This window comes from Aethalodelphis obliquidens, unplaced genomic scaffold (genome assembly GCF_003676395.1).
Source record: "Aethalodelphis obliquidens isolate GAN/ISIS:26980383/991018 unplaced genomic scaffold, ASM367639v1 scaffold26, whole genome shotgun sequence".
Taxonomy (NCBI): Eukaryota; Metazoa; Chordata; class Mammalia; order Artiodactyla; family Delphinidae; genus Aethalodelphis; species Aethalodelphis obliquidens.
The window spans coordinates 6,572,143-6,594,926 of record NW_020837970.1 but is presented as its reverse complement, the minus strand read 5'-3'; the positions used below and the strand labels follow the sequence as shown (position 1 = coordinate 6,594,926).

Genomic DNA, 22,784 nt, shown 5'->3' with positions numbered 1-22,784 from the left:
TTGTCCCTACCCCCGCTGTCTCCCGGTTAAAAGCAGCCTGGCTCTGCCCCTGCTTCTGGTTCCCTCCTCCTGCCCCCTCTTTCTTTCTAAGTAGGCGAGATCCAGCACACAGAGCGACTCACAGCCTGGCTTAATAATAACCCAGCAATAAATGACATAGCCATTATCATGCTAGACAGATAAACAGAGAGACATTCCCCAAAGCTGTGAGCGCAACCACAAATTAGCTTTTCAGTCCTCCCCGCATCTCCACCATTCCTTTGGGGTCCTCTAAAGTATCAGGGAAGTTCTGGCAGCCTGTCCACACTGTAAAATGGAGACAATTATTCCTGCTCACTGCCTGCCTTGCTGAGTCGCTTTAGGGGATGATGAATGGCGAAGTAGCGAGACACTGGAAGCAATACACAAATAAGAGGTGGTGTTGGTTCTCTTACTGGATGAGGATCTGACTAAAGTAGTTTGGGCCCGTGCCCTTTGGAAGAAGGACAGTTTTTCTGTGTGACCTGGGCTGCGCCCTCTGATGGGCAGTCCATCTTGGCTGTCTGTTTCTTGTCCCAAGTGCTCAGCTTGCCCTTCTGGCTTTCCTGTGGCCGCCTCTCTTTTTCCTGTCTCTCTGTTCCATCTGTTGGTTTTCTGCCTCACCAATGAGAAAGTAAGCTTGATGAGAGCCAAAGTCTTGTCTGTATGGTCTGCAGGCGTTATACCCCAGTGCTTAGAATAGTGCTTGACTCCTGGTAGGCACATAACTGTTGGAATGAATGAATGAATGAACAAACAGATGAAATGCTTCCCATCCTCAGTTTCCTTACCTACCGTTGGCTCCCTGTTCTGCACAATCCTGCTCGTGCCCGTGATGAGAACTTGTAGTAGCCAGTGGTGGACTCCTGGCCCATTTCTTGCTGCTAAGCTCCAGAACTCCAGATCCAAATGCCCAGTGCCTATGTGGAAAAAGCTCAATGAAGAAGGGATTACGGGGCTTCCCTGGTGGTGCGGTGGCTGAGAGTCCGCCTGCCGATGCAGGGGACACGGGTTTGTGCCCCGGTCCGGGAAGATCCCACATGCCACGGAGCGGCTGGGCCCCTGAGCCATGGCCGCTGAGCCTGCGCGTCCGGAGCCTGTGCTCCGCAACGGGAGAGGCCACAACAGTGAGAGGCCCGTGTACCACAAAAAACAAAAACAAACAACAACTACAAAAAAGAAGGGATTACGAGTGTAGATTCTGGAAGCAGAATATTTGTTCACTGGTGTTGATCTGGGGCAAAGGATGTAACTTCTTTCTGCCAGGGCTTCCTCGTCCTTAAAATGGGGATTAACAATAATGCTGGCCTTATAGGTTTGCTGACACCATTAAATGATTTAATACATGTAAAGACCTTAGAATGTTGCTTGGTACATAGTGAGCCCTCAGTAGAGCTCACTGGACAGGGATTTTCATTCTGGTTTAATGTTCCATCTAGGAAATTGGGGTGACTGCCTTTTCTTCATATAAAAGGGGCACTCTTTATATGCCGAATCCTGAACTGTTTTCTCCCAACGGTGTGCGGGTTTATTCTTTGCTTGTGCTATTTGGACCATGGGTACCCGTGCAGCCCCTGCTCAGCTCTAGAAAAGTGCATTCTCAACTCAGCAAACATGGTGGCTGAAACAAGTCATGAACTGTGGGACCCCAAACTCCCCTTGGTCTGCAAACTCCCATTTTCCCACCACCCCCCGCAAGTCTAGGGGAAGATACTGTACAGGTTCACTCCTCAAGAAATTCAGAAATTCAGTCCCTTCTTTGGCTATGTGGATGATTTAAGCAGCAGGTAGTGGGTTATGTTCAGATAAAAAAAAAGACCCCCTAAATGGGGAGGCCCCTGTTCATGTGCCGTCTTGTCTGTAACTGTAGTCCTGTCACAATTCAGTTGCGATTTTCATCACCCTGGTCAGGAAATTCATGGGGAAGGTTACTACAGCAACCTTCACTCTGCTCTGGAAAGCATATCACTTACAATGGGGCCTTTCAGTGGTGGGGCCCCGAAGCTGGGCAGTGATTTGGTCTATTCAGAGCACAATGGGGCAAAACAGAATAGAAGGGAACTACACATTGTCTCAGGCTCCCGCCGCCATCTGTAGCATTGCACATCGTTGTTCATCCTTGTGCCCAACTTAAGGTTTGTTTCTCCCGTAACACACTTTTAATTTCACGACGCACATGCCTGCCAGTTGAAGTGCATTTCGTGGACGTTTAAATAATAGTAACAATTCTATAGGGGTGTACAAACTCAGCCAGAAAGTGCTACAGAAATACCTTTGAGAAAAGGCGGCATGGGCTTTTGATTTAGAGACAAGGGAAACACAAACTGGGTTTGTTTAAAAATATTCAAACCACTCTTCGATCGATTTGCCTGTAAGACAGCCACAGTTTTTTTTTTTTTTTTTAAAGGGAGAAAATTTAAATGACAGGAAAAAAAAATAAAATCACCCTTGCCCTTATTCACAGCTACTCAAAACAAACCCACCCACTAAACAGAATTTATCCTCTGATAGTAAATGACTGGTTCACTTACATTTTTAAAAAAAAAAACTAGAGAATGTTACAGAGGTTTTTCAAAGCTGAATTTAGCTGTTAAGCATGTGAGCAGTAGTTGTACCAAGCAAAAGAACTGTGGTTTCCTTAGAATGGAGGTTGGAAAGACACTTTTTTCTTCTTTAATTTTTTTTTTCCTTTCGTGCATTTACGGTATTTTATTTATTCACACGGCTTACCCCATGATCAAACAACTTTTCTTTGTTGTATGTTTATATCTCTAGGGTTGTTTCATGCCCTTCCCTTCTTTAATGTTTCCCGTATGTTTAATTTAAATCATTTGCCTTTTATCTTTCTCAGGATCTCAAGCTCTTTGTCTCTTTTCTAACCTTGTACTCTTCTTGCTGCACCCAATTTAAAAAAAAAAGAAATTGAAATGAGCTTTTCTTCTAAGTGCAAAGCTAAGATACTTCTGTACCTTAAACCCAGCCAACCTCCATCAAGCAAATGGTGACTCCATTTTGCTTTTGATTCCAGTGAACCTTAATTGATGCGTGGTCACTCCCAGGTATCTTTGGGTGTTGGTTATTTGATCAGTAAGTAATACTGTGCTTTTGGCCCAACTCCCAGGAAGAGAAGGGGTCACAGCCAGGGAGAACATTAGAACTGCTGGCGCTACGTTTCCTCATATTTTGGGTCTCAGGGTTCGGGTAGAAAGGAACTTCTGTGCACTTGGGAGCAGACGGTAGCACGAATCCTTGCAGCATTTCTGCAACCAGAAGCCATGCAAATGTTTTTGCAAATCCACTTGTGGTCTTGCTGGCAGGTTTTGAGCACAGCCCTCTTTGTGAGGCGGTGATGTTGACATTGATTTTCTATTCACTGTCCTGCCCCAAAGTGAGCACGCTGTTTTCTATCTAACTGGGTGGGCACACTCTTCTCTACCTAACACTGAGAGCAGCCTCGGTTTGTCTCAGTTCTTGCATAAAGTGATTTCTGTTATTACTGCTTTGGGATCATTTGTGTGTCAATTCCAGCCCTCTTGACGCTCATTCCCGTCCCTAGTACAAGGAAGACCAGAGTTTGTTACCCGCTCTTTGCAGGGCTGGGAGCGGCTGTGGTTTGGCTTTGGAAGCTCTGTAACAGGTTCCTCCAGCGGATCCCTAGCTGGGATCATTTTGGCTGAGTGAGAATTTCTGTGAGGTTATTATTATTTTTTTTGCAGTACGTGGGCCTCTCACTGTTGTGGCCTCTCCCATCGCAGAGCATAGGCTCAGCGAGCCCGCTCCGCGGCATGTGGGATCCTCCCTGACCGGGGCATGAACCCATGTCCCCTGCATCGGCAGGCAGACTCTCAACCACTGCGCCACCAGGGAAGCCCTGTGAGGTTATTTTTAACCTGAGTGTCTTTATTGTGTTGAGAGGCACCTTTGCCACAAAGGAAAACCATCATCTATCTGGTCCCAAAAGAATTTTGAATGAGAAGCCTGCCCTTACTGAAGACCAGGGTGTGGGGCTCTGGCCTTGAAACTGGCCGTTGAGTCCTTTGAAGGCAGAGGCCCAGTGTCACAGGGTGGCTCCAACCCTTTGGCCTCTCCACTTCACTGAGGCCTCTCACGACACCCGTTATCTTTGCAGGAGTCAATCCTCCCTGTGCCTAAAACGCCCCTGTTGAGAGCAGCAATCTCTGTTCCCAAGCCGGGGTTAATACTTCATCCATCTTGCCACGTGGGACCTAAAAGGCAGTTCCAGGCACTGCATTTGGAACCTTGCTATCAGAGAACGACTCCCTTGACCCACTTTCACAGAGTGGGGAGTCCATTTTGTTTGTCTTCCATGGCCTTCACGGAAGGTGCTGTGGGTTTCCAAACCCACCAGTACAGATCTGGACTCCATGACTCTCTTTGGCCAAGGTTTTCATCTGTTACACGGGGATCATGGTACCTCCCCAATTCTACAATTCCTTTGAAAACAAATGAAACAAAGCACCTAACAGAGTGCTTGGCACGTAGTAGGTGTCAGGAGAAGCAGTGCTCGTTCCTTGTTCCCTGACCACCGTGGGCCACACCTCTAGGTGACGTGGGTTGCCTTTTTGATGCTGTACTATATTTCACGGAACACAATGAGCAGTGGGTAACAATCACAGAAACTTTTCTTGGATTTTCTATGGAGTTGTGAACTTTAAGCTGGTGTGACCCACCCTGGCCTCATAATCACATCAGATATGGTTAACTTGTGTTTTGTTTTCAATTTTAGTGATTCTGGCAGACGAAAGTTACTACTGGAAGGAGCACATGGAATTCTACAGAGATCTCTAGTTAGATTACAGCTTTCCAATTTCTGTGGGCATTTCCCCACGTTTTCTGGAGATTGCCTTTCTCCTTTACCCACTTGTTTCCGATTTTTAAGCCAATGCTTTGACTTTTCTTTCCTCCTTAAACAGAGGCCTGTGTCTTGGGTAGAAGGCAAGGGGTATTAGGAAAGTGGTCCCCAAAGTGCCGACTCCATGCACCTTTGCATACAAGATAACCCACTAGAAAGCAGATATTAAAACTTCTATTTACATTTATCTTTTTTTTTTTAAATGCAATTTATTTATTTATTTATTTATTTTTAGCTGTGTTGGGTCTTAGTTTCTGTGCGAGGGCTTTCTCTAGTTGCGGCGAGCGGGGGCCACTCTTCATCGCGGTGCGCGAGCCTCTCACTGTCACGGCCTCCCTTGTTGCGGAGCACAGGCTCCAGACACGCAGGCTCAGTAGTTGTAGCTCACGGGCCTAGTTGCTCTGCGGCATGTGGGATCTTCCCAGACCAGGGCTCGAACCCGTGTCCCCTGCATTGGCAGGCAGATTCTCAACCACTGCGCCGCCAGGGAAGCCCTACATTTATCTTACTATTAAAACCTAGGAAGAAATTAAGCTCTTCAAATATTTACTATTTGGATGAACACCAGTGCCTTTATGCAGTCTGATTGCCAGAAGGTCGTGGTTCACAAATGATAATGTTTATTTGAATAATTTAAAATATTTAAATGCCTAGACTCATTTGATTGTTTTTCCCAGAACTTTTGTGGGTGATCAAAACCTTTGCTACATACAGGCTTGCTGGGGAGGGGCTGGCGGTAGAGGGCCACCCAGGGCTGGACTGGGAGCTGGAAAACTCGAGTTCTAGTCCTGGTTCTGCTGCCAAGTAGCTTGCACCATGGACACGTACAGCTTCTCTGGGCCTCAGACTCCGCATCTGTACAGTAAGAGCTTTGGACTGGTTGATGAATAGGCAAGGCCCCTTCCAGCTATAACATGTTCGGATTCAGAATGTAAACGTAGAAGTATTATGCCCCTTCCTTACCCCTCTTCCTTTGTAGTTTGTTTCAACCCCTTCCCTTTTTTGCCTGTAAGGCATCAGTCCGTGACTCAAGTGGCCCTTACTGTAGTTCATGACAGGCTTCCTTTTTATTTTATTTATTTATTTATTTATTTACTTACTTACTTACTTTACTTACTTACTTTACTTACTTACGGTACGCGGGCCTCTCACTGCTGTGGGCTCTCCCGTTGCGGAGCACAGGCTCCAGACGCACAGGCTCAGCGGCCATGGCTCACGGGCCAAGCCGCTCCACGGCACGTGGGATCTTCCCGGACCAGGGCACGAACACACGTCCCCTGCATCGGCAGGCGGACTCTCAACCACTGCGCCACCAGGGAAGCCCCAGGCTTCCTTTTTAGTTGGTACTGGCCTTCCGCAGTTCAGCTGTGGTTTCTGAGAGAGAAGCTGATAACAGGAGACATACTTGCTGAAGTGTGAAGGTTTGGGTCATGAGAAGAAATGGCTCGGTGGGTCCTGTGTCCTCCACCAGGTGATAAAAGGGGTGAGAGGTTGGACCCAGTGTTTATCTCCGCACGTGGAGCTGTCCTGAGCCTGCAGGACTCTTGGGGACACCGACCCGCAGTGCCATTTAGGGGTGCTCTGGTGGCTTCTCCCCTTGAGATGTGCCCACAGAACCCTCCTCTCTGCCTCCCTGACAGCCAGCCTCTCTGTGGCCCCAGATCTCTCTGGATCTGGTGAACATGTCTGGTTTGTACCCTAAAAGCTCCTGGACAAACGCCTTATGGCTGCATTTTGCCCCTAGAGGAACGTGGCGTCGCTGTGCTGCAGCTCAGGCCAGATCAAGCAAGCAAAGGGTCTAGCTGTGCCCACGCCCAAACCAGGGGAAGGTGCTGAAGGCATTTCTCAGTTCTGTATTTCTTTGTTCGTTGTTGGCTAGTGACTGTGGTGCTTGGGGGACGCCCCTCGCCCCTGCGCTCGGCTTCTATCCTGGACTTAGTATCCCCCATGGCTAATCCACGACAAAGGCTGCCCGTTCCCCCAAGACACCCCTGATCAGACCCCTGATCACACTGCCTTCTCCCCACCTGTCACATTCTGAAGCACACATCCTGAGTTTTCTCCTTCAGATATGCCCAAACAGTTCATTTTTCAGAAAAAGTAAATTAAACTTAAAAAAACATCAAATGAGTTGATTCTCTTGTGTTGTCATACCTCCAACATTTTGCGTGACATAAATAATACATGTTTTGTAATCAGTGCGGGAAGATGCTGTGAATGATAGTGAGTCCTGGAAGACTTTTTAATTAGGTTGATATCAATTCTGCTGCAGTCTGCTAAGTCTTTACATATTTTTCTTTTCCACAGAACGGTGTTTAAATTAGAATTTCTTCCATAGTACAGAGGAATAGTTCATTTTAAGTGACAAGGAATTGCTCTATTATCTCCCTGTTTCTCTTTCCATTTCAGTTAATAACATGAATAAGAACCGTCAGTCCCGGTGTTTCCAGCTGGTCTGCATCATTACTTTGGCTTCTTAATTCAATTAAAAAAATTTACTGAACAGCTACCATTGCTTCAGGGACTGTAATTTTCAAACCAAAAATTATGACACATAGTCTGATAGGATTTTGTTTTCTTGGTTTATGAATCTATTAATGAAAGTCCTGTCAGTAGAGGTGCAAAAACTAAATCACATTTACATATAAATTTAATAGACTACCTGAATTGTGAAGAATTAAATTCCATGAAACTGACCTTGCCAAGATCACAGAGCTTATACTTGAACCCAAGTCCGTTGATTGTAATAAACTGCTGGATTAGCAAGAAGAATGGTGTTCCCCAACCTTTGTACGTGAAAACAGGAGTGACGACAGGGAGGTCCCTGAAGGGACTGATAAATGCTTGACATGTTGTCAAACTAGCAGAGCTGCAGCTGAAAAGACAGAGGCTGACATCAGTGTGACTCTTCGTCATTTGTTTGATTAAAATATAAATAGAGGCAGAAGTAAAATGAGCATTTGTCATATAATGGGATTTCAACCATTTGATTCATTTTATCTTGTAGCTTGAAATGTCCTCACCCTGTGGTCAAAATTAGCCTGTTTTCCTTACCTGTCTGACGGTGGACCGTGAAGAGAAGGAGAATTGTCTTTAAGGGCAACATCTCTTCCGTTTGATCTTCTGGGCTGGGGGCATTGGGAAAGCTTTAGAAACTTCTTTCTCCCTTGGGGCAGACTCTGGGCCCAGGACCCCCATTTACCCCACTGACAGCTGCCACAGTGACATACACCTGGTTCTGAGATGAGCCAAAGCCACTGGGAATTCATCGGCCCAACTAGTAACTGATTGAGCCACGACCGTGTGCCAGACACGGCCCTGCAGGCTGGGGACTCGGCAGGGAGTAGATGTGCTCCCAAGGCCATGTAGGGCCAGACTGCTTGCTCTGTGGGCTCCTAGATGCTGGGCTTTGCACACGGTACCCTATGTACCAGTAATAAAAGTATCTGCTTCATGCTGTTGTGTGGATAAAAAAAGTTGATACGTGGCAATTACTAAACATGCAATAAAGCAATTACTATTATCTCTAGCATTATTGCTGTTTCCCACATCCACTTGCTTATCACAAGACGCAATGGGTATAATGATTAAGTGCAAAGATTTGAGAGCCAATCGGCCTCAATTTGAAGCCCAGCTTCTGGGGTTGGGCAAGTTAGTTAACTTCTCTGTGCTTCATTTTTCCTGCCTGGTAAGGTTGTGAGGATTAAATAAATTTTCATGTATAAAATGTTGCAAACAGGGCTTCCCTGGTGGCGCAGTGGTTGAGAGTCCGCCTGCCGATGCAGGGGACACGGGTTCGTGCCCCGGTCCGGGGAGATCCCACATACCACGGAGCGGCTGGGCCCGTGAGCCATGGCCACTGAGCCTGCGCGTCCGGAGCCTGTGCTCCTCAAGGGGAGAGGCCACAGCAGTGAGAGGCCCGCGCACCGCAAAAAAAAAAACAAAAACTGTTGCAAACAGTGCTGGTATGTAATGAGAATTAGCTGTTGTACAAGAAGAATATTCTCCCCTGGGGAGAGAGCCACTACCCTAGATTTCCTAAAGATTGAGAGGAAGAACGATAGAACAGGGCTGATAATACTTGCAGAAAGTGCCTCCCTAGAGAGAAAGAATAAATTGCAGGTGCCCAAGAGAGAATTTCCTCGTCAGCCTCAGGACAAGCCCTCACCCAGGGGACCGATAAAATGTCCCACGTGTGGCTGTTTTCTGAGGCAAGAGGACTAGAGGGAGGGCCCTGGGGACCCCTGATGGAAAGTGCAGGGGATTTGGGACATGAATTCAGAGTAGTTTCTACTTGTGAAAACGAAACCTAGCCTCTCATCTGCTACCGAAAGGGGGATCTAGTCTTGCCAGGTGAGTTTTTTCCACGGCAGAGAAAAATACGTCTGGGAAATAGAAGCCATTTAAATTCTCTATGGCTAGACTTGAAATTGGCGGAAATGGGCCCAGTAGAGAGGGATAGCGGGTCCCCACGTGTGGGATATGGCAGCAAGGTGCATGGTAAGGTCAGTGTGTCTGACCCCATGTCGTGTACTTAAAATCGTTTATCTTCATTATTATTATTTTTTTAAATAAATTTATTTATTTTATTTTTGGCTGCTTTGGGTCTTTGTTGCTGTGCTCGGGCTTTCTCTAGTTGCAGCGAGCCGGGGGCTACTCTTCGTTGCGGTGCACGGACCTCTCACTGCGGTGGCTTCTCTTGTTGCGGAGCACAGGCTCTAGGTGTATGGGCTTCAGTAGTTGTGGCTCGCGAGCTCTAGAGCTCAGGCTCAGTAGTTGTGGCGCATGGGCCTAGTTGCTCCGTGGCCTGTGGGATCTTCCCGGAACAGGGCTCAAACCCACGTCTCCTGCATTGGCAGGCAGATTCTTAACCACTGCGCCACCAGGGAAGCCCTATCTTCATTATTTAACACACTGAAGAAATAAAACTGGTGATTTTATGGAGATAGTTGTTTAGGCTTTAGCCAAATTAAAAAGGACAGTTTATATAAAAATGTGACGCATAGGGGTGGTGCAACTTGGATATAGAAGAGTTGTAAAAGTTATTGAAAATGAGGTTTAGGAAACATGGGAGTATAGTATATGCAAATGAAGGCCAGAGCTCAGTGTAATCCACTGGGGAGGACATATCACCTGTGGGGCAGCAGTGAGGGAAGGGGGTCTCCTGCTTCAGTGGTCTTAATACTGAAGGAATTTTTAGATGGAAAGACGTCCAGATGGAACATGCCTTTACAGGTCGAAGAGGAGATTACCTTGCTTTGCAAACTTGTGGTCTGGTGTGGGCAGCTCGATGGGAGCTGCTTGTCAGCCAGGACACTCACCCTCATCCTGTTTGGGACGGGGGCGTGGAAGCAACAGCTACAAAAATGATCACAGCAAAGCCTCCAGAACTGGGCAATCATCAACCTCACCAGTAAAACCACTGTACAGTTCCTGAAGTGACATTAATACATGGTACAATGCTTCCAGAATGACTGAAGCTTTATACTATCTTGATGATACTCAGTGACTTCACATTTGTAAAGTGCGTGGAAGGGGGGCCTGGCTCTTTGGAAGTGTTTCATGCCACAATTTATCAAGCCTAAGATGCTACTGGTTATGAGTTGAGCTGTGACACAACATTGGTTGTAAGACATGTCCTAGTTTCACATTGTTAGAAGTATGAAAAAAATGCATCTTAGAATTGATGGAGTATGTTAACTGTTCATTTATAACATCTTAGCTTCGAACTGTTCATTGATATAAAAAATCCATCCTTTTGGGAGCCACATTTCAGTCAGAGTAAGTGAAAGAAAGGGAGTTTCTTTTCCTGCTAGGGGCCCATTGTTATTTAGAGAAGAGTTTACTATAGCTGCAAACTGGGGTGAACAAAGCTGACATGGAATAACGAGAATATGGGGAAAATGTCATTTATACATATATTTCATTGTACAAAGTATTTGATCTAGTTTCTTTTTCACTGAAAAGAACTGTATATGTGTGTGCACATTTCATAAATATTTACTCAGCAGAGAAATAAAACCCTACAGAAAGTACACTTAGATAAATAACTGCATCATTTTAACAACTGGATTGTCACATAGAGATATCGTTTTATACAAATAATATCACATATGCAATTAAAACCAAATTTGGGCTCCTGACCATCTCTTGTTTTTTTTTTTTTTTTTTTCCCCCAAACCTTTTTTCCTTCCCCCAATCAATTAGTCCAGCCAGTGTTGCCAGCCTGGTGTGTACCATCCACACTTTGCCCCCAGATCATGTCATCATGTCATCATGTCAAACCAACTCTACCCCTAGAGGGATTGGGGGTTGGTATGATTGTCCCCTGGGGGCAATGTAGTGTCAGGAACCTCCTTCTCCTGAGCAGGCTGCTGAGAGGCCCCGAGAGCCTCAGAGAAGCTGAGTGGTTTGTGGGAGACCCTGAGGATCTTGCTGGGAGGGCTGGTCTTTGAGAGCTGCCCATAACTTTTCTGGGATCAAGCTGGTCACAGATACAACCATGCGGCCTGAGACAGTCCCAGTTGATGCCTCTTGTTCCAGCTTTATTATTAACGACACCCCCTTCTGCACGCAGAGTGTCTCGGGTTAGATGATAAATCAGGTTTGCTCTAGTCACTTCCAGGAAGGGTGACTCTAGCCAACCCTGGCTTAGAAACCACTGGATCTAGTGATCCTGGAGCCAGTGTCTACACTTGGCCTTGATAATGGTATCGGAAGTGAGCTGTGGTGTAGCAGAAAGAGCAAAGAAAAGAAAGTCAGAAGTCCTGATGACAAGTCTCGGCGCTGGCCCTTTGTCCCAGGGATTAACTGAGGCCATGTATATGGAAATGCTACACAAATATTCAACTTTTGATCAGGTCACATGTACCTACGTGACTGAGACCAATAAACACATCCTCTACATTCACTGAGCCTCCTGTGCTCCTGCTTTGTGTGCCAGCCCCGCATGTACTTTTCCATCCCCAGCCCCTCCGAGCAGAGGCAACGTGGTACATTATAATCCCAGACCTCACTTTACCCATTTGTAAAATAGTGACAGTGCGATTGTAATATTCATGTCGTGCAGGTGTTGTGAGAATTCAATGAGCTGTAAAGCTTTGGTGTATATTTATGGTTTCAGTAAAAGTCAGTTCCATTTACCTTAAAGGTTGAGGGGAATAGGGGTGTTTGTGGGCTTCTGACTGCACACTCCCACTCCTACCCTCCACCTCTTCCAGAAACACCCCTTCCTTGCACTCTGTTCACTGCAGCTCAGCACCCACAAATGCTTGCTTCAGACATCCATCTTCATACCACCAAAATAGTGGGGGGTCTAAGTTCCATAAAGTTGAAACACATTGCAAGCCCAATGCTGGCTTACTATGCCCGGCACGTAGACAAACAAATATTTATGGTTGATTTTTTTTTTTTTTCCCATCGTTTGCAATGGAAGTGTTTCATTCCAGGCAAACAGCAGAACTGCTAAAGGTAGAATACCCAGACTGTCGATTAAAAGATGAATGTCTAACAGATAGTTCCAAGCCTTTCCTGTTACGACTCACTGGGACAGAAAATCCCATTAAAAAACAAGCTCAGCTCGTCAGGCCAGAGCATTACCCATTGTCCATTGTTGACAATAAGAATATGGTCTATCTGCCTTTTGCGGTGATACGCTTACAACATTGGGGACATTTGAGTCCCAGGTTTTCCAGAAATCATCACCTCCAGAAAATGCTTGATAGTATTGGCATCATATTCAACATTTCTATTTATTTTTAAATTTTACTAACATTCATATGGTTTAAAACAGCAATAAAAAAGTAAACTGTGCAGCAAAGTTTAAAATGGAGAGTAAAAGTCACCTTTCTCCCCAAACCCCAGGCCTTCTCCCCAATGGAACCTTGTGTATCTTTCAAGAAAACAATTATAACACGTCTTTTTTTTTTAAATTTTTTTAAAGATTTTTTTTTTTAAATAAAATTTATTTATTTATTTTTGGCTGCTTTGGGTCTTCGTTGCTGCACGTGGCTTTCTCTAGTTGTGGCGAGCGGGGGCTACTCTCTGTTGCGGTGCTTGGGCTTCTCACGATGGTGGCTTCTCTTGCTGCGGAGCGTGAGCTCTAGGCGGGCGGGCTTCAGTAGTTGTGGCACGTGGGCTCAGTAGTTGCAGCTCGCGGGCTCTAGAGCACAGGCTCAGTAGTTGTGGTGCGCAGGCGTAGTTGCTCCACGGCATGTGGGATCTTCCTGGACCAGGGCTCAAACCCGTGTCCCCTGCAGGCGGGCAGGCGGATTCTCAACCACTGTGCCACCAGGGAAGCCCTAAAGACTTTTTTTGATGTCCTTTATTTTTTTAAAGTCTTTTATTGAATTTGTTACAATATTGCTTCTGTTTTATGTTTTGGTTTTTTGGCCGCGAGGCATGTGGGATCTTAGCTCCCCAACCAGGGATCAAACCCGCACCCCCTGCATTGGAAGGCAAAGTCTTAACCACTGGACCGCCAGGGAAGTCCCAACACATATGTTTTAAAAAGTTTAGGTAAGAGCAGTCCTTGAATACTAAATCCACGTATTGACTGCTATTTTCATGAAACTGGGGATCTTGAAGATCTTCCAAGTCAGCACAGGCAGATTGCTTTCAATGACCGTGTGGAACACCTGCAGGGAGTGCCATGTTGTAATCGGTCTCTAATCCATATGTCCAGTTTTCCTCATTACAGACTTTGTTACAGTGAGCAACCTTCTACTTACATCTTGGCATCCTTGGTAGATCTTGAGGTAAATTCCTAAAAATAAAATGGCTGGATCAAAGAGGGTATGCATTTTATTTTTATTTAGTTTAGTTAACAGTTTATATATTGGTCTGTGTGACTGAAGTTCTTTTTTTTTTTTTTTATTATTTATTTATTTATTAATTTGGCTGTGCAGGGTCTTAGTTGCAGCATGTGGGATCTAGTTCCCTGAGCAGGAATCAAACCTGGGCCCCCTGCCTTGGGAGCTCGGAGTCTTAACCACTGGACCACCAGGGAAGTCCCGTGACTGAAGTGTTGTTTTTTTTTTTTTTTTTTTTTTTTTTGCGGTACGCGGGCCTCTCACTTGTGGCCTCTCCCGTTGCGGAGCACAGGCTCCGGACGCGCAGGCTCAGCGGCCATGGCTCGTGGGTCCAGCCGCTCCGCAGCATGTGGGATCTTCCCGGACCGGGGCACGAACCCGTGTCCCCTGCATCGGCAGGCAGACTCTCAAGCACTGTGCCACCAGGGAAGCCCTGGTGACTGAAGTTTTGATCCCTATTTCCACATGACTGTCTAAAGATACTGTGCTGTGTATTCTTTCTACAAGAGGGTAAGGGCGTTTATGGCCACTCCTTCCCCAGGCCCTGCCCAACACTGAGCCTGTTGTGTTTACCCAGCACATTTGATGGCCTCCCTTTCCTGGGCGTCTGAAGGACGTATGAAGAAGTGTAGTTACCCAGTATATGGTCGTCTCCTCTCTCCGGGATGAACCAAGGAAGGAGAATGCTCAGAGACACTAGTGAGAGTATGTGCAGAGCCCTGGCTGTGGGCAGGACTGCCCTGGGGCCCTCTCCGTGGGAGTGGAGGTTGGCTTTCAGGAGACAACAGTGCCTGCTTTCGTGCGCTGACTCCCCTTTGCTCACCCTAGTCCCCACCCTGCTAAACACACACCAGTTCATGACGCTTCTGCTTTTAAAATCAGTGACCGGGGGCTTCCCTGGTGGCGCAGTGGTTGAGAGTCTGCCTGCCGATGCAGGGGACACGGGTTCGTGCCCCGGTCCGGGAAGATCCCACGTGCCGCGGAGCGGCTGGGCCCGTGAGCCATGGCCGCTGAGCCTGCGCGACCGGAGCCTGTGCTCCGCAACGGGAGAGGCCGCAACAGTGAGAGGCCCGCGTGCCGCAAATAAATAAATAAATAAATAAAATAAAATCAGTGACCGGGTTCTTCCCCAGCGTGAGGTACCCCTGTGTCTTGGGGCCACCCCTTCATTGTGAGGGGTACACCGGGGCCGTTAAGTGGATGTGCGCATACCCGACGTTTTAGAACTTGCACGTGAATCCATGCTTTTTAATCAACTGTTTCATCATTAGGAAGTAACTGTGGACCAGAGAAAGTCTGCACTCAATGTTTACCTAGTGAGAAGTATCTCTTTCGTAATTTGTAATCATTGTCAGGGCTAAGAGTAAATTTTATCATCATCATCATTATCATTGTTATTATTATTATTATCATTTCTTAGCTGGCACATTAGCAGCCATTTTCCGTCCTTTGTACGGCGTCGCTTCACTTACCAGGAACTGTTGGGAAATGAAATACCTTGCTGAGTGCCCCTACTTGTTTAAAATGTTACCATTTTTTGGTGGGGAAACTAAAAGGAGTTACCCCATCCAAAAAGCCCACAGAAGAGAAGGAAGTGGAGTCTCACTGAGGTGCTAGCCTGGTAAACTGGACTTCTGTCATCTGAGGAAAAGTACCTCCTCACACAGATGGGGAAGTCTCTGTCCCTCGGGTCGTCTTCCCAGCAGGCGTGGCAGCCCATCCTGCCCCTACCCTCCCAGTCAGGGGCAGGAGGAAGAAGCAAAGAAGTCCAGGTTATTTGCCCCAGGAACACCATTCTTGTCCACACAATTCTAGGACAGTAGTTTGTGGTCTGAAGGCAACTTTCAGCTTCTGAGGACATTGTCTAGGGCAGCGGTCCCCAACCTTTTTGGCACCAGGGACCGGTTTCCGTGCAAGACAATTTTTCCAAGGGGGGAGGGGGAGGATGGGGAAGGGTAGGGGTGGGGGGATGGGGGTGGGGATGGTGGGGAGGGGAGGAGGAGGGGACGGGGAGGGGAGGGGGAGGGGTGGGGAGGGGGGATGCTGGGGGAGATGGGTCAGGTGGTAATGCAAGCATGGGGAGCAGCATATGAAGCTTCGCTCGCTCACCTGCTGCTCACCTCCTGCTGTGCGACCCCTTACTGGTCTGCCGCCCCCCGGGGGTTGGGGACCCTGGTCTAGGGTTGTAAGGTGATAACCGTTTCCCACTGTGTTCCCCACTTATTCTCTGTCAGTGGCTGTGTTCCAAGGAAGGCTTCTGGGAAAGTCACACTATGATCAAACACTGTGGTCCCCTATAGAAAAACATTAAACAGTTGTTCTTTTTCACTGTGGGGAACTTCGAAGCTTCCGTGGGTTGGGATGAAAGCCTATGCATCCTTGTTTCATTTCCAGCTTCCCGGATCCGGTTCTCACCCTCCGCTAGAACTGCCCAGCCCAGCCCTGTCCCAGCTTTCATCTGCCTATGGGTGGGTTCTGTGGATTGCCAAGGACGGGTCAGCCTTCCCTGAAAGGCTCTAAGGTGCTCCCAGCATCCCTAGCTATTTTCCCTCCTTCCCTTTACTGCATTTGAATTTCGGGGGGCGGGGCAGGGGGGATGGAGAAGGGGGAGGAGAAAAGCATAGTAAGGGTGGGGGTCACTAAAGACAGGAACTGCAATTAGAAGACCTTGGGTGATTTACTTTTTTTTTTTTTTAAAATCAGTAACATAGAGATAATACATAGTATAGGAGATGATTGTGAAGATTGAATGAGTTCCCATATATAACTATAATAGCCTGGGAGGAAGTGGGGGAGAGAGAGAGATTTGTGACCAAATTGGTTATAGGAAATATGTCAGGTGAAAAATAGCTCCAGTGTTTTAGTCTTTGATGCTAAGAGAAGGTGGCCATTAACAAAAATTGTATAGTCTTCCCTTTGTATCCACAGGGGATTGGTTCCAGGACCGCTGTGGATACCAAAATCCCTGGATGCTCAAGTCCCTTATATAAAATGGCATCATACAGTCAGCCCTTCTTATCTGCGATGTATGGTTGGGAATCCGCGGATGCAGAACCCGTGGATACGGAGGACCCTCCAACTGTTTGTCTTTTTAGTGATGAATTCAGATAAATGGCATTCTGTTGCCATTTAAACATAACATGTGGAAATATCCAGTAAGTCACTAGGGAGAAAGTGTGAAGAACCCGTGATGTTTGAATGAGTTCATAATCATAGAGACTTTGGTTCGCATCTTGCCTTTGCTACTTACTGCTTGGGGCGTCTGTTTCCTTGCATGTAGCATGGGAATGTTAACCCCTCTCTCATAGGGTTGTTTGGAAGAGCAAAAAAGCAATTGCCTCAAATCAAATGGCTCATTGCCTTGCTTATAGTAACTGTCAGGTATCCTATTGGTTCCTTACCCTCTTGTAGATAGAAGTCTGGAGACCCAGCCGGGGACTTTTTTGTGCGGAGGGATATTTGAGACGATGAGAATCAATGCACTCCACGAGGAGCCCTGTTGCACTGGGGAGTAACTGCTGTTAGGAAGAAGACACTACCTTTGAGATGGGACAGACAGTAATGTATCACACTGCAGTGAGAGAGAGAAAAGACAGTTGGATTGGGCACCAAGATGGACTTGGGTTACCTTGAGAAGGCATTTCTGTGGATCAGTACAAACACATACACTATGACACGGAGCCCCTACATTTCTTGTCCTTTGCACATGTTAAATAACAGCTTATTAGTAGTCCTTCTGTTTTGTTCAACTGCTTACATTTTTAAAGAGAAAATAATATTTTTGCCCTCTTTTAAGTAGGTAGATATTTATTGGGGTAAAAAAGAAACAAACGCACACACCTACTGGCTAGTTACTCCAGGACCCTAGTTTTCTATGCAGAGTAATTTTTGCAGGTGCCCAGAAAGAGTATTCAAGCTGGGAAAGCAGGGAGGGTGGAGGAGGGGAGGAGTCTCCAGGAATCTTTATCTGGGTGGAAATAGAAGGTGGAGATTGAGATCTCTCAACTCTTCCATTGAGATCCAGTGAGTCATGCTGTGGCCAGTGCTTTGTGCTTTGCCTCAAGAATAAGGAGTGGTGAGGTTTGAGGTAATTTTGGAACTGATTGAGGAACTGATGCTGCGTGTGGTTCTGAGAAAGTCCAATTTATCATATAAACAGTTTCCGTCTGTAAGGCAGCCTGGGTGGCAAGCTTTCCAGAAAGGGTGGCTCCTTTCTGGAGGTTGAACCCATCGCACTATGCTTTTCCAATGGTGGCCCCTTCCTTGGCTGGTTTTTTAATAATTGCTTTCCCAGAGCTTCTTAGATTTTGCCATTTCAAAGGGCACGTGTCTCCTGCAGGGAAAGCATTAAACAGTTTTTTAAAGTGAAATTTAAAATGTTATTTATCTTGTTTCCTTCCACCTTCCCCTGCTCTCAAAGAGCCTATTGCCTTTTCTCATCCTAGTTTTGACGTTTGAGCAGGTGGCCTTTCTAGATACCCTAATTCAGAAATTTTTTCTCCTTTATCCAGACTCCTCTCAAAAGTAAACTCCTGGGCTTCCCTGGTGGCGCAGTGGTTGAGAGTCCGCCTGCCGATGCAGGGGACACGGGTTCGTGCCCCGGTCTGGGAAGATCCCACGTGCCGCGGAGTGGCTGGGCCCGTGAGCCGTGGCCGCTGAGCCTGCGCGTCCGGAGCCTGTGCTCCGCAACGGGAGAGGCCACAACAGTGAGAGGCCCGCGTACCGCAAAAAAAAAAAGTAAACTCCTGAGGAGGGAGAGGAGCCAGTCTTGCTTGATTCAATGCCCACCATGCTTGTCCAGTGTGTGACATGTCCAGTAGGATGCATGGAGAGCTTGAAGGGAAGGGAGAGTCTTCTAATATCTTGCCATGTATCATTTGTCATTATTTCATGTGTATTGGCTTTTTTTTTTTTTTGCACCGTGAGTGTAAATTATAATGAATATCCTTCCTTGTCTAGTCTTGTCTGGCAAATTCAAAATATTTTACGTCCACTTCACATGGCACCTTCTCCAGGAAGTGATTTCTGTCTCTCCTGGGACAAAGGAGTCTCCACCCACTGCTGGAACACCCATTTTACCTGCGTTTACGTGTTGACTGTTGCTGACGCACAAATGATGAATCATTTGGTGGCTATCTCTCACGTCCTTCAGGAGACCATGAGCTCCCCAAATGCAGCCACAATGGGGCTCCCATCTGCCCTTAGCTCCAGGACTTGGCACGTAGTCCAACCCATGGGGGATCCCACTGCAGAAATGCCAAGTGATAGGAAGCCCTGCGGGCCACAGGATGCTCAGAGGCCACCCGTGGTGTTAAGTTGCAAATCCAGTAAGCAGACAAGGGCTCTACCTGTCCAAGGGAGCTGTGAGATCAGACGAGGTTCTTCTGTGCGTAGCGTGTTCTGTGAGCGTGTCGAGGCCGTCCTGTCCATTTCCTTGTTAATATAGCAGTGATCAGGGTAAAAAATGTAGCTTATCTTTTGATTGTGGAAGGCCAGTATTACATCGACAGTGGGAAGTTCATGGATGGAAAGCAGTTCAGATGGCTTGAGAAATTATGACAGTGGGACCTAGCCATTGTGGGATACATATTCTTTCCACTTCTGAGTTCCGTCATATAATTTGCAAGCCAAGTCTAGAACGTTTCTGTTTCATTGCTTATTTTACCAGTCAATTCTACAAAACAATAAGGTTGAAGGAATTATCCAAGCCCGTTGATCATTTACTGTGCTGTACTCTGGATACCGCTTGGTGCTTTACACGTCGTTTTATTTAATCCTTACCGCAACTCTATGAACTGGGTCTTATTTCTCCCATTTTTACAGAGACAAAAGCCTAAGTGACACAAAAGCTTAGATCACTTTTCCCCACTTCGCTTAGGTGGCAAAGCGGAAATCTGAATCCAGATCTGTTGATAGCAAGATCTTTGTTTGCTTTGCTCATTCTCATTTGATATAAGGACTATTTGGGAACTCAGTGACGCTTTTTTTTTCCTCCAGGAGAAAAGAAACCATCCTCCTAACTGTGTGTTCTCTGTTTGCAGGGAAGCAAAGGTGCCTACCGCTACCACTGGCAGAGCCACAACGTCAAGCACAGTGGCGTGGATGACATGGTGTTGCTCTCCAAGATCACAGAGAATGCCATCGTGGAGAATCTAAAGAAGAGATACATGGACGACTACATTTTTGTATCCTTTATTGGTTTCTTTGGACATTTCTAAGTGAGATGACATGTCCATCCTAGTATAAGAGATACATCTGAAATTCTGAACTGACACTATATGCTCAAGTCATCTTCACCATTGCAGAATGTGGTTTTGTACTTTCTGTCCCTTGGTCCAGGCTGTAGGAAGGGCAGAGATGGTGCCAAAGTTTTCCCCTGGCATTTCACAAAAGCAAGATGGAGCCAGGGACTTCCCTGGCGGTTAAGACTCCGTGCTTCCACTGCAGGGGGCACGGGTTCCATTCCTGGTCAGGGAACTAAGATCCCACATGCCGCGCCGTGTGGCCAGAAAAAAAAAGGATGCAGCCAGTATTCCTCTATTTCAATCAATGGCACTGTACCTTTGAAGTGCTCTAGCCACGCACGTGGTGTCTAAAACCTCTGCTCTTCCTAGAGAATGTCCTGGTCTGCAGAATTCTGTCGATAGCGCTCCCTGATTGCAAAGCAGAGACAGTTAAGTCCAGACTTAAAAGGTTTAAAAAAGATTGCCTCGTGCAAAAAAATATGCCATTTTGCCAGTTTTTCTGCATTCTTATGTTCATGAAAAGAAACATGAGAGAGAAGTGAAGATGAACTGTTGAAAATGTCTGATATTCTTGAGTTCTTTATGTTTCAGTTTTAGCTTGCCAGATACCATTTTTTTTGGTAGGACTTTAAAAAATTCAGAATGGAAATTTGATTCAAATGTGTGTTGACTTCATTATAAACAGAGAACTGTGATAGTTGCTTAAGTTCCTACAGGATTCAGGAGTTCTGTTTGGTGCAACTATGTAAAGTTCTTTTAATAGAATTACTGTGGAGTTGGTTATAGATAAGCAAGGGTCTGTGAAAATCTATATAGTAGTACCAGAAAGTTAACCGTGATGCTCTTGGTGGCTTCTGAAGGTATGACGTTCTGGATGATCATTCCAAGCGGAGTCTTTGCAGCTATCATAACATACATTTTAGATTTTAACCCCCAAACCTTGGGAAGGTTAAGTTTTCACATTCGTAGCTTCTGTTTATTATTTACACCACTCCTTTGACTCTTAGGTAAAAGCACCCGTAGCAATGCAGCAGTACTTCTGCAGGGACTGCCTATGCTATCATTGGTGAGGAGGGAGTTCAACTCACCAGGGGTTAATACTGGTAGACATTATTCCAAGGCACTTGGAGGGTTCTAACCAATACTGTGCTGTTTCTTGTTTACCACAGGAAGTTTTTCCAAATATCTGGGTAGTTAAATCCCTCAACCTCTGCTTTTAAGCATTAATAGATAGATTTGGATTCATTAGCCACGTTATAATAGCATCTTGATCAGGTGTGGAAGCCCGCTGCCTAAACACAGAATCCCACCCACCACAGGATTCTATTGGAGCATAGCCATGCTTGTTGGTTTACTTACCGTCTGTGGCTGCTTTTACGCTACTATGGTAGAGTTGAGTATTTGCAACAGACCCTATGATGCGCAAAGCCTAAACTATTCTCTGATCCTTTGCAGAAGACATTTGTTGACTCCTAGATACCTGCACAGAGCTTCCTTTAATTGTATGAACGCAGTTTTATTCGGTTTTAAGTTCTCATTTTATTTGGTCAAAAAATTGAAATATGCTCACTTTATCTGGGCTTATCATCTATTAAAAGGTTGTAATCACTTTTATGTGCAAGACCTAAGGCACACGGAAACTGGCCGATGACGGATCAGGAAGAGTTGGGATGAATCTGGACAGACTGGCTTCGAGCTTTAATCTGCGTGAGCTTGGTGACCTTCCACGAGTTTTGTGATCTGTGTTCCTTGATTTCCTCACCTGTGAAATGGGAGTGATGATAAAACCTCCCACATGAGGCTGTTGTAGGGTAAAATGAAATGATGAGTGCAGTGAGTACAAAGTAAGCGTTAGTTATTGTTATCGTACACTAAGGCAAGTGTATAAGTTCCTCCCATATTTCTTTTTTTTTTTGCAGTACACGGGCCTCTCACTCTTGTGGCCTCTCCCGTTGCGGAGCACAGGCTCCGGACGCGCAGGCTCAGCGGCCACGGCTCACGGGCCCAGCTGCTCCGTGGCACGTGGGATCTTCCCGGACTGGGGCACAAACACGTGTCCCCTGCATTGGCAGGCGGACTCTCAACCACTGCGCCACCAGGGAAACCCCCTGCCGTATTTCTGAATTCTGTTCCAAAACTTCAATGATAAAGTTGCTTATTGGACATTCAAATGCATTTTACCATAGAAGCTTTTATTTATTTATTTTATTTTTTCTTAATTTTTAATTAATTTTATTTTATTAATTTTATTTTTGGATGTGTTGGGTCTTCGTTGCTGCACACAGGCTTTTCTCTAGTTGCCGCGAGTGGGGGCTACTCTTCATTGCGGTGCGCAGGTTTCTCACAGCGGTGGCTTCTCTTGTTGTGGAGCACGGGCTCTAGGTGCACGGGCTTCAGTAGTTGTGGCACTCAGGCTCAGTAGTTGTGGCTCGAGAGCTCTAGAGTACAGGCTCATTAGTTGTGGTGCACGGGCTTAGCTGCTCTGCAGCATGTAGGAATTTCCCGGACCAGGGCTCAAACCCGTGTCCACTGCATTGGCAGGCGGATTCTTAGCCACTGCGCCACCAGGGAAGCCCCATAGAAGCTTTTCAATGGAGGATTGGTTTATTGACAAGCCCATAGAAGACTCATTTCCGGTGGATGTAGTTGAACTCATTATTCATTGGAATGTTCTTAGAACGTGGACTCAGTTTATTACATTATTTACATAGGCATGGTTTGTTCTTTTAAAAAATTTTATTTTATTTAATTTTGGCTGCGTTGGATCTTCGTTGCTACACACGGGCTTTCTCTGGTTGCAACGAGCGGGAGCTACTCTTCGTTGCGGTGTACGGGCTT

The 22,784-nt window shown here is 46.3% G+C and overlaps 1 protein-coding gene across 4 annotated transcripts in view; it reads left to right on the top strand.

The window, feature by feature from the left end:
• The window catches only part of MYO1E (myosin IE), a 205,057-nt gene that overhangs the window by 67,373 nt on the left and 114,900 nt on the right, over positions 1 to 22,784 (top strand). For 2 of the 4 annotated variants that reach the window (XM_027123173.1, XM_027123174.1), the window contains exon 2: positions 19,743 to 19,886. In XM_027123173.1, the coding sequence (XP_026978974.1) occupies positions 19,743 to 19,886 (144 nt within the window). Of the gene's footprint in view, positions 1 to 16,150; positions 16,223 to 16,826; positions 16,857 to 19,742; positions 19,887 to 22,784 lie in introns of those variants that run through there. The other 2 variants (XM_027123171.1, XM_027123172.1) reach the window with 2 other exon arrangements.